At 44.6% G+C, this 12,166-nt stretch overlaps 1 protein-coding gene across 1 annotated transcript in view; it reads left to right on the forward strand.

The window, feature by feature from the left end:
* The window catches only part of OBSCN (obscurin, cytoskeletal calmodulin and titin-interacting RhoGEF), a 636,219-nt gene that overhangs the window by 31,302 nt on the left and 592,751 nt on the right, over positions 1 to 12,166 (forward strand). Inside the window, exons 9-16 of the mRNA XM_073561015.1 lie at positions 140 to 415; positions 636 to 911; positions 1,100 to 1,375; positions 1,717 to 1,992; positions 2,134 to 2,409; positions 2,566 to 2,841; positions 2,996 to 3,271; positions 3,458 to 3,733. Of these exons, the coding sequence (XP_073417116.1) occupies positions 140 to 415; positions 636 to 911; positions 1,100 to 1,375; positions 1,717 to 1,992; positions 2,134 to 2,409; positions 2,566 to 2,841; positions 2,996 to 3,271; positions 3,458 to 3,733 (2,208 nt within the window). The remainder of the gene's footprint in view (positions 1 to 139; positions 416 to 635; positions 912 to 1,099; positions 1,376 to 1,716; positions 1,993 to 2,133; positions 2,410 to 2,565; positions 2,842 to 2,995; positions 3,272 to 3,457; positions 3,734 to 12,166) is intronic.

Below are 12,166 nucleotides of genomic sequence, written 5' to 3' on the forward strand. Positions count from 1 at the left end.
TATTGAAGATCTGGGCCATGTGTAGACTCCCATATGACATTCATGGCCATGAGTTGGAACACTAGTGAATTTTTGGACCATGTGTGGTTGCTGTAATAAAGCTACGATCAACATATTTTTTTCTCCCCTTCCTTTTCAGAACCAGAGCCGGCCTTCATCAGCCTGGAAAAAGTAAAGAAGGAAGTCCAAGCCGACCTAGCAAAGAGTACCACCCTGAGCTGTGAGGTCTCTGAAGAGAAGACAGAGGTGAAATGGTACAAGGATGGGAAGCTGATCTCCTCCAATAAGAAACAGAAGGTGGAGACTGAGGGTAGATATCGGCGTCTGGTGGTGGAGCAGGTGGAGAAGAAAGATGCAGGAGAGTACAGCTGTGAGGCGGCCGGAGAGAAGATCAACTTCAAGATCAACATCAAAGGTAAAATTTCAATGGTTATTCCTTCTCCACCTGCCTTAATCTACTGACTCCACACACTGTCATCCATGTGCTAAAGCTTTGTGAGTGTAGGTACTCTACTAAAGTTATGGGCCATGTATAGATCCTCTAGTTAAACTCTGGACCATGTGTGGGCACGCTAATGAAGTTCTGGGCTGTGAGTGGTTGCTAGTATTATCATTGTATTGTGTTTTTTTTTCAGAATCGGAGCCAACCTTCATCAACCAGGAAAAAGTGAAGAAGGAAGTCCAAGCCGACTTAGCAAAGAGTACCACCCTGAGCTGTGAGGTCTTTGAGGAGAAGACAGAGGTGAAATGGTACAAGGATGGAAAGCTGATCACCTCCAGCAAGAAACTGAAGGTGGAGACTGAGGGAAAAAATCGTCGTCTGGTTGTGGAGCAGGTGGAGAAGAAAGATGCAGGAGAGTACAGCTGTGAGGTGGCCGGTCAGAAGATCAACTTCAAGATCAGCGTCAAAGGTGAAATTACAAACAGTTACTCCTCTTTAGAGCCTTGTATGAGTACTGTACTTAAGCTTTGGGTCATGTGTGGATACTCTATAGAAGTTCTGGACTACGTGTAGTAAATTTAGTAAAGCTCTGGACCACATGTCGTTGCTGTACTGAAGGTACTATTAACACCATTGTATTCTTCTCTTCCTTTTCAGACCCGGAGCCGGCCTTCATCAACCAGGACAAAGTGAAGAAAGAAGTACAAGCCGTCCTAACAGAAAGTACCACCTTGAGCTGTGAAGTTTCAGAAGGGAAGACAGAGGTGAAATGGTACAAGGACGGGAAACTGATCTCCTCCAGCAAGAAACTTAAGGTGGAGACTGAGGGCAAATATCGGCGTCTGGTGGTGGAGCAGGTGGAGAACAAAGATGCTGGAGAGTACAGCTGTGAGGCGGCCGGACAGAAGATTAGCTTCAAGATCAGCGTCAAAGGTGAAATTATGAGGGGTCCCTCCTCCTCAGAACCTTGTACAGTTACTCTAGTGAAGCTGTTGGTTATATGTAGGCAATCTGTTGAAGCACTGATTCATGTGTGATTCACATTAGTGAAGCATTGTGTCATTTTTAAATGTGCTAGTGAAGCTCTGGGCGATAGGTGGATACTGTTATGAAGCTCTGGGACATGTGTGGGTACTCTGGTGAAGCTCTGGGACATGTGTGGGTACTCTGGTGAAGCTCTGGGACATGTGTGGGAACTCTAGTTAGGCTCTAGGCATTGTGCCGGTGCTTCAGTGATGCTACTATTAGTGTCATAGTGCTGTTTTCTCTTTCAGAACCAAAACCGGCCTTCATTAACCAAGACAAAGTGAAGAAGGAAGTCCATGCCCTCCTAACCAAGAACGCCACCCTGAGCTGTGAGGTCTCAGAGGATAAGACAGAGGTGAAATGGTACAAGGACAGGAAGCTGATCACCTCCAGCAAGAAACTGAAGGTGGAGACTGAGGGTAAATGTCGGCGTCTGGTTGTGGAGCAGGTGGAGAAGAAAGATGCAGGAGAGTACAGCTGTGAGGCAGCCGGACAGAAGATCAACTTCAAGATCAGTATCAAAGGTGAGATTACGAAAGCTTTTTCCTCCTCAGAACCTTGTGTGGGTTCTCTACTGAAGCCTCCTGCCATTTATCGGTCCTCTAGTGAAGGTCTTGGCCGGGTGTGATTGCTTTACTAAAGCTTGTATTATTCTTCTCTTTTAGAACCAGAACCAGCCTTCATCAACCAGGACAAAGTCAAGAAAGAAGTTCAATCTCTCTTAACAGAGAGCGCCACCTTGAGCTGTGAGGTCTCTGATGAGAAGACAGAGGTGAAATGGTACAAGGATGGAAAGCTGATCACCAACAGCAAGAAACTGAAGGTGGAGACTGAGGGTAAATGTCGGCGTCTGGTGGTAGAGCAGGTGGAGAAGAAAGATGCAGGAGAGTACAGCTGTGAGGCAGCCGGACAGAAGATCAACTTCAAGATCAGCATCAAAGGTGAGATTACGAAAGCTTTTTCCTCCTCAGAACCTTGTGTGGGTTCTCTACTGAAGCCTCCTGCCATTTGTCTGTCCTGTAGTGAAGGTTGGGCCATGTGTGATTGCTTTACTAAAGTTTGTATTATTGTTATTGTGTTGTGCTCTTCTCTTTTAGAACCAGAACCAGCCTTCTTCAACCAGGACAAATTCAAGAAAGAAGTTCAATCTCTCCTAACAGAGAGCGCCACCTTGAGCTGTGAGGTCTCTGATGAGAAGACAGAGGTGAAATGGTACAAGGATGGAAAGCTGATCACCAACAGCAAGAAATTGAAGGTGGAGACTGAGGGCAAATATCGGCGTCTGGTGGTGGAACACGTGGAGAAGAAAGACTCTGGAGAGTACATTTGTGAGGCGGCTGGACAAAAGATAAACTTCAAGATCAGTGTTAAAGGTAAAATTACGAAAGGTCACTATTCCTTAGAGACTTTTATGGATACTCTAGTGAAGCTGTTGGCCATGTAGAAGTACTTTGTTGAAGCTCTGATTCATGGGTGGATACTTTAGTGAAGCTATTATTAATGTCAGAGTGTCGAATTCTCTTTCAGAACCGGAGCCGGCCTTCATCAACCAGGATAAAGTGAAGAAGGAAGTCCAAGCCACCCTAACCAAGAGCTCCACTCTGAGCTGTGAGGTCTCCGAGGGGAAGACAGAGGTGAAATGGTATAAGGACGGGAAGCTGATCTCCTCCAGCAAGAAACTGAAGGTGGAGACTGAGGGTAAATGTAGGCGTCTTGTGGTGGAGCAGGTGGAGAAGAAAGACGCCGGAGAGTACAGCTGTGAGGCAGCCGGACAGAAGATCAACTTCAAGATCAGCGTCAAAGGTGAGATTATGAAGGGTCACACCTCACAACCTTGGGTGGCTACTCTAGTGAATCACTGGTTCAATGTTTGGGTCTTCTATTTAAGCTCACCGCATTGTGTGGGTCCTCTGGCGAAGTTCTTCGCCATGTGTGATTGCTTTATTAAAGCTCTTATTATTGTCATTGCTTCATGCTCTTCTCTTTCAGAACCTGAACCAGCCTTCATCAACCAGGACAAAGTCAAGAAAGAAGTTCAATCTGTCGTAGCAGAGAACGCCACCCTGAGCTGTGAGGTCTCTGAGGAGAAGACAGAGGTGAAATGGTACAAGGACGGGAAGCTCCTCACCTCCAGCAAGAAACTGAAGGTGGAGACTGAGGGTAAATGTCGGCGTCTGGTGGTGGAGCAGGTGGAGAAGAAAGACGCCGGCGAGTACAGCTGTGAGGCAGCCGGACAGAAGATCAACTTCAAGATCAACGTCAAAGGTGACTTTCATGGTTTAAATTATCCAGGATTTCTCAGTGTAGAGATTCCTGGGGGGATTGACCTCCTGTCAGGCCAATGTTATCTTTGCAGAAGCCACCAGCCAGTATCACTACTTCACACAGTCAGGACTCCACTAAATGCCCTTTACACGAGCCGCTAATCAGTGTAAACATTATGACAATCACCTGACGAACTAACAAAGCAAGGTTTCATTTGGGCGAGTTTATATTTTTATTTGCTTGCATAAAAATCACTGTTATCAGTAGCACATTACCCTATTGAGAAAGTTGATGTGCTGCCGAGACCGTACTGAATGTAGGAACATGGGAACACTGCATACACGGCACTCCTGCATGGAGGCTAGTTTGGTAGGGTTCAACTCTGTGCAATAATCGAGCAGAAAAACAATCTAATGTGCTGCCATTTTGGTCTTATAAAGTCGCTCTGGCTCCAGATCACCAGTATATACCAGGGCCACCATAGGTTCTCCGGGCACCACACTAGGTCTAACCACCTCTCTTTCCATTGGTACCAAAACTATTGTCTTCTGAGGATCTGGGGCCCCCACAAGTGAAATACTTGGTCCTACACTAACCCCTCTTTTCTATAGACAGGACACACAACCAACACAATTTCCCCCTGTGCCTGCAGCATTCTTTACAGATTCCCCTTACCCCTCTTTGAACCCCATCTATGGGAGCTGCTCCATGTCTCCGGCCTAGGCCTTATCTCTGTTCAGTACAAGGGGCTTCTACCTCTCATGTGTCTCGGTCACACACTGACTCACTTCCTGGCATCAGCTCTTTACATAAGCTCCCTAATTCCTGCATCTGTTAGTATTACAGAGAGGGACACCAAGAAGGAGATAAGTTTACCCCCGACACCCAACCTCAGAAATAATCCTGTACGTGAGCCTCAAAACCATGCTCCAGAATCTGATGGAGGACGATAAAGTAATTATGTTTTGGGGATCGTGCCCGGATGCTGGTGTGAGAGGACATGCGGCTGCAGAGCTCCCGCCAGTCATCATAAATCACCGGCTGAAGAGCCAAGCACCGGTGCTCGATCCTGCCCACCGATGGGTCCCGATAAGGGGAGAAACGCTGCGCTCTCTGGAGTGTTACTGAACGGCCCCGCGACAGCCCTGGATGCCGTTCTCCTTCTGGAAAAGGGAGCCACCAGGAAGCGGGCGCCATCTTAAAGAGATGAGGAGTCGGCTAAAGAGCCAGAGGAGGATACCATACATGGAGCCAGAGAGGAGGGAGAGCTGCACTCGGATCTGGTGGACGCTGGGCCCCCAGGGAGTAAGGAGAAATCATCGGATATCAGAGACGCTCAGGGAATGTGCGGTGCTGATGGACCCATAAAGTCTCTGTCCACACAAGATTGCCATTCTGCCGTTAATGGTGACTATCAGCAAACTGGAGAAGAAGGCCATCTTTCCCCACCTCTGATAGTAATCAGGCCGATGAGCCTGTACCTCAGAAAAATCATATACTGACCCTCATAGAGGGGAAAAGTAAATCTGGAAAAAAGACCCTCCCAGGCTAACCCCTACTATCTCCCATGAAGATGATGAGTGATTATTTAGAGGGATCTTCTGATGAGGAGGGGGACCACATGGATGAGCACTTTCCTCAACAATGGTGAAGGTTTTTTGCACGTTTCCTCTCAAAGGAAGACTTTAAGGTACTTACTTCAGAGGTTAAAGACACATGCAGATCTGAAATTACTTGCTGTGGTGTAATGACCACTGTGTCCACTAGGGAGCGCTGTGTGGATGTCCAAGAGAGAGGATGAGTGGCAGAATATGGAAGGACCGTTATGTATCTCAAGGTGGGTGACCTTGAGATGGAGACTGATGCGTGTGTTGAGCAGCAGTGATACTGCTGAGGTGCCTTGTCAATGTGTCAGGGAGAGGTCTCCAATTAGCTAGGGAGACGGGTGGACCTTGTTACCTACAAACCCACCCAGGGGGTGTGTTTAGAACACTATGGTAGAGTGTGTATGAGTGTGTGAAGGACCTGTGATGAGGGCATAGCCATGTGACCCGGTGGGCGTGGCTACGGACCATATATGGTGGCCAGGGTAGGTCACATGTGAATGCAGGGACCTGGTTAGTCCAGGGTGGAAGGTCCCGCTAGGAGATGTCTCCTGGCTCACAGCATGTGAAGTGGCTGTGAACAATGGCGACGTGTGCCTGTGAGTTCCCTGGAGGGAATGAACGTGTGCAGGATGGTGAAGCAGCATGAGGAAACCCTGACGGGGTGAGAGAACTTGGGGCTAGGAAGCCTGCGTATTGAACAGTGCAGAACAATATGACTACAGGATAACAGAGGGTTACTCTGTAATTGACGCTATGCTGATTATATGCTGTTTTCTGTTGCTGTGATGGTTTATGATGCTGAATAAACTGAAGGGAGTATGATTATTTTGTGGAAAACCCGTGCCGGATCTGGTTTTGTGGCGGCTCAGTGAGTGATCCCCTACTTGAATGACAGCGCTACCTTACATTGCCTACAACAGGACTTGCAGCTTTTGTCTGGCAGAATTGACTCCCTGGAGGGGGAACATGATGTCACCCGATCTGATGTCTGAGCTTCAGCAGTCATCCAATACTCAGCAGACAATGCTCAGAGATCTCCAAGTTCTAATGGAAGACTTGGAGAACAGGGGCAGGAGATGTAACATCAGAGTGAGAGGAGTCCCGGAATCAAACGAACAGGAAAATACTAAACTAATCTTGCAGGAAATCTTTACCTCCATCCTGGGTGATCCAGGCTCTACGCCCCTTAAATTTGATCGGGCACATCGGGCCCTTCAGCCTAAGGGAGCAACGCCATTTCCAAGAGACATTATCTGTTGTTCGCATGATTTTGGAACCAAAGAAAAAAAATGATGATGAAGGCCAGGTCTTTAAAGGAATCATAGAATCGTAGAGTTGGAAGGGACCTCCTGGGCCATCTGGTCCAACCCCCTGCTCAAAGCAGGATTCGCTAAATCATCCCAGTCAGATGTCTGTCCAGCCTCTGTTTGAAGACTTCCATTGAAGGAGAACTCACCACTTCTCGTGGCAGCCTGTTCCACTCATTGATCACTCTAACTGTCAAAAAGTTTTTTCTAATATCTAATCTGTGTCTCCTCCCATTCAGTTTCATCCCATTGCTTCTAGTCTTTCCTTGTGCAAATGAGAATAAAGTTGATCCTTCTACAATGTGACAGCCCTTTAGATATTTGTAGACAGCTATTAAGTCTCCTCTCAGTCTTCTCTTTTGCAAACTAAACATTCCCAAATCCTTCAACCTTTCCTCATAAGACAGGGTTTGCAGACCGGTCACCATTCTGGTCGCTCTTTTCTGAACTTGCTCCAGTTTGTTGATGTCTTTTTTAAAATGTGGTGCCCAAAACTGCAAAACTGGACACAATATTCCAGATGAGGTCTGACCAAAGAGGAGTAGAGGGAAATAATGACTTCACGTGATCTAGACTGTATGCTTCTGTTAATACATCCTAGAATTGCATTTGCCTTTTTTGCTGCTGCATCACACTGTTGACTCATATTCAGTCTGTGATCTATTAGTATACCCAAGTCTTTTTCACATGTGCTGTCACTTAGCCCTATTCCTCCCATTCTGTATATGCTTTTTTCATTTTTATTGCCCAGATGTAGTACTTTGCATTTCTCCCTGTTAAAAACCATTCTGTTAGTTGCTGTCCACTTCTCCAGTTTATTTATATCTTTTTGAATCCTCTCTCTCTCTTCTCTAGTATTAGCTATCCCTCCTAGCTTTGTGTCATCAGCAAATTTAATCAGTTTACCCTCAATTCCTTCATCTAAATCGTTGATAAAGATGTTGAACAATACAGGGCCCAGGACAGAGCCCTGTGGTACCCCACTTGAGACATTCTTCCAACTGGATGTGCAGCCATTTACGACCACTCTTTGGGTCCGATCACTAAGCCAGTTAAGAATCCACCTAACAGTTGCCTTGTCCATTCCATACTTAGCCATTTTTTCAATAAGGATTGTATGAGAGACTTTGTCAAATGCTTTGCTGAAGTCAAGATATACTTTATCTACAGCATTTCCTTGATCCACTCAATCAGTGATTCCGTCATAGAAGGAAATTAAGTTAGTCTGACATGACTTATTAGTTACAAACCCATGCTGACTCTGTTTAATCACTTCATTCTTATCCAGGTACTGACATACATGTTGTTTAATAATTTGTTCAAAGATCTTTCCTGGTATAGAAGTCAGACTCACCGGCCTATAGTTGCCTGGGTCCACCTTCTTCCCCTTTTTGAAGATAGGAACAACATTTGCTCTTCTCCAGTCTTCTGGCACTTCTCCTGTTCTCCAAGAATTTTCAAAGATTATGGAGAGGGGTTCAAAAATTTTTTCTGCTATCTCCTTTCAGTACTCTGGGGTGTAATTCATCTGGACCTGGAGACTTGAATTCATTTAGGTTAGCTAAGTGTTTCCTCACTATCTTTCTGTTTATAGATATCCTGGATTCTTCTATTCCCTTAATAGGACAGTGAAAAACAGTTGATGTTACATTTCCTTTCTGAGAGAAAACAGATGCAAAATAGGAATTTAAAAGTTCAGCCTTCTCAACATCCTGTCTTACCATTTCATAATTTTCATCCTGTAAAAATCCTATAGCATCTTTGACTTTTCTTTTACTTTTAACATATCCCAAAAATCCTTTATTATTGCTTTTGACATCTCTTGCAAGCCTCAATTCATTTTCAGCTTTAGATAATCTGATTTGTGCCCTGCAGGTTCTGCAGACAGCATTATATTCTTCTTTAGATATGCCTCCCTCTTTCCATTTTATAAACTTTTTTTCTTCCTTTTTAGCATGTGCTTAAGTTCTGTGTTCATCCATCCTGGTTTCCTTAAATGCTTCCTATTCTTCCCTCTTTTCGGAATTGTTAACAACTGTGCTTTGAGAATTTCATTTTTCAAGATTTCCCATCCTTCCTGGACATTTTTGTCTTTAAGGATATCCAGCCATTGGATCCCTCCAATTCTCTTTCTGAATCCCTTAAAATTTGCCTTTCTGAAATCTAACCTTGACGTCTGAGTCTTCACAGGTCTTCCTCCTCTAGTTATCCAAAATTCTAAAATAGCATGGTCGCTACCTCCTAGGGTCCCAGCCACTTTTACCTCCTCAACCATTTCCTCCCTGTTTATAAGGATTAGATCCAAGGTAGCAGTTCCCCTTGTTTTCTCCCCTACCTTTTGGAAGATAAAGTTGTCAGCAAGAGAGGATAAGAATTTCCTTGACCAATTAGTTTTGCCTGAGAGAGATTCCCAACAAATGTCTGGATAGTTGAAATCTCCCATGACAACTATGTTATATTTTTTGGAGAACTTGGCCATTTGATGCATAAAGAGTTCATCCATATCTTCAGCTTGCACAGGCGGCCTGTAGTGAATGCCTACAATGGTGTCCTTTCCATTGTTCTGTCCTTGTATTCTTACCCAAACAGTTTCCACAGAACTCCCAGTCTCTGAAGCTTGGATCTCTGTGCAGGTATACGCGTTTCTAACATACAATGCGACACTTCCTCCTCGTATATCAAGTCTGTTTCTTGCAAATAAGTTGTATCCTTCTAGTCTTGTATTCCAATCATGTGTATTGTCCCACCAAGTTTCAGGAGATTATGTTCCAGGACACGGCCATTCAATTGTTCCCGGACCTGTCTCGCATAACTCTACAAAAGAGGAGCCTGCTTAGGCCTTTGATGTCTGCCCTGAGGAACTTTAGCATTCCTTATAGGTGGGTATTGCCCTTTGCCCTAACAGCTCGGAGAGTGGGTGTCTCTGCGACACTGCGCTCCCTTCAGGATCTACCAGCCTTTTGTGAGAAGTTTGAGCTCCAGGTCCAGCTTTACTAGTAGGGGGCGATTTCAATATCCCTCTCTCAGAAACATTTCATAGACAATTAATAATAATCCCACATCACAAAACTTAATTAGAATGGCGAGAGACTTTATGAAATTAATTAAGACTAACTCCTTGTTTGATTTGTGGAGAATAGATCATTCCGGGGACAGGACGTTCTCCTTCTGTTCTCCCCCTCATCATACCCACTCTAGAATTGATGACTTTTTTTGCAAATATTCTGACCCTTAAAATGATAGCAGAGGCTGAGATGGGACACATCACCTGGACTGATCATGATCCTGTGGTGCTGGACCTTAAATCTACCCTACCGTTTACCAGAAAGTGCCCCTAGCGGTTGAACGAGTTCCTAATTTATGATCCTACTATTTGGAAGTCTTTATTGAACCATCTCAGTGACTTCTTCCATCTGAATGAGGGCTCAGTTTCTTCCCCTTCAGTCCTGTGAGAAGCCCCCAAGGCTGTCATGAGGGGGTATTGTATTAAAGCAAGTTCCAGATTTAAAAGAAATGCTTAATTTGAATTCAGTAAATTAACTTATCAGTTGATTAATGAGGAGCGTAGTTTGGTGGTCTCTCCCTTGGTGAGCATCTTGAATAAGGTTTTTGCAACTAGAAATGAACTAAAAGATCTCTCAAAGCGTAAATCTGAAAAACTCTTTCTTTATACTAAACAAAAACATTACGAAAAGGATAATAAAGCTCTTAGTCTCTCGGCTAGCTTACTGAGAGATCCCTGAACTCTTATCCCAGGGCTCTGCGAGAAGCGGGCCGCACGATCCTCTATATCCCAACTGTAATCTCAGAGATATTTTATCATTTTCATAGTAAATTGTATAATTTACAGTCTACTCTCCCCATAAATGTGACTAATAGAAATAGGATATTGATACGGTTTTCATCAAAATTAGAGTTCCCGGTTCTCCCCTCAGAGACCTTAACGTCTCTTAATCAATGGCTGACGCTGGAAGAGGTGGTGGACATTTTGAAAGACCTCCCCTCAGGCAAATCTCCAGGCCCGGATGGGCTGACCTATCTCTATTACCAAACCTTTGTGGAGGAGCTTTCTCCTCAAATGTACAGACTATTTAACTCATTTCTGGAGGGTCACCCATCCCAGATTCGATAACACATTCTTATTTAATTCTCATCCCAAAACCGGGGACGGATCCATTGGATTGTTCAAACTATCGCCCAGTTGCGTTTTTAAACTCGGATTTAAAAATATTCACACATATTCTGGCTAATAGGCTAAACTTCTGGCTTCCCCAACTTATTAATAAGGACCGAGTGGGTTTTGTCCCTAACCGTCAGGGTGGAGATAATGCTAGACCGGCAATAGACTTAATAAAAGTAAAATACGGTCTATCCTACTGAGCCTGGATGCAGAAAAGGCGTTTAATCATCTTAATTGGTCCTTCCTATTTGAGATATTGAAGAATTTTGGCATTTCGGGCCCTTTTCTAACAGCTATTGAAGCACTGTATAGTTCCCCTTCAGTCTCTATTAAGCTTCCCTTCAATACTTCTTCATTCAGAATATCAAATGGTACCCGTCAGGGCGGCCCCTTATCCCCCCATTATATGTTTTGTGTATTGAACCTCTAGCGACGATGATAAGACAAAATCCTTACATATCGGGAGTGGAGGTTCGGGACAAAATGTTTTAAGATCTCCTTATTTGCAGACGATGTTCTTTTGACCCTAACCAACCTTCATATTACACTGCCTAACCTAATGGAAGATCGTAAAAAGTATGGGGAGTTATCGGGGTATAACCTAAATACTTCAAAAATAGAAGCCCTCCCACTAAATATCCCTCCTGATGATCATCTACACTAAATTTTAAATTCAGATGGAAGTCTGGGGCAATGAAATGCCTGGGGGTACCCTGCCTTCCTCTAACGGTAACCTATATACCACTAGTGTCCCTCCACTTCTGAGTGACCTAAAGAAGCTAATGGATAAATGGAGACCCCGCTCGCTATCACTAATTGGCCGTATTACATCACTTAAGATGTCCCTCCTCCCTAAGTAACTTTATTTTCACCGGTCAAGGTCGCCATGTGTGAACTTATATCCCTCCCAGCAGCCATGTTGAGGTTCATTTGGAATGAGAAACGTCATCAGATCTCTAAGCGTGTCCTCCTCTCCACCAATCACAAGGGGACCTATCGGTTCCTGATATTATTAAATACAATTGGGCCGCTCACCTACGTAGAATTCCCTCGTGGGCTTCGTTAAGGGCATTTAACAAATGGACAGAAATAGAAAATCTATGGTTAGCACCAATTCATCCAAATTCACTATTATGTTCAAATAGGACTATTAGAATCCCGGAGGGTCTATTGGGCCCTCTGCAGTTCACGAGGGAGATAGGACTTTCTTGTGGGAGGAGGTTTGGTCTGGCCTCCTCTAATTCACCAATGATTTCATTAATATTTCAACCCCTGTTCCCAAACAGTATGGACCATGCGATGGCACATCTGTGGTCCTCTGCAGGCTTGTTTGGGTTTG

The sequence above is a fragment of the Dendrobates tinctorius genome, unplaced genomic scaffold (assembly GCF_039654945.1).
Source record: "Dendrobates tinctorius isolate UK_male_01 unplaced genomic scaffold, ASM3965494v1 ptg000311l, whole genome shotgun sequence".
Lineage (NCBI taxonomy): Eukaryota > Metazoa > Chordata > Amphibia > Anura > Dendrobatidae > Dendrobates > Dendrobates tinctorius.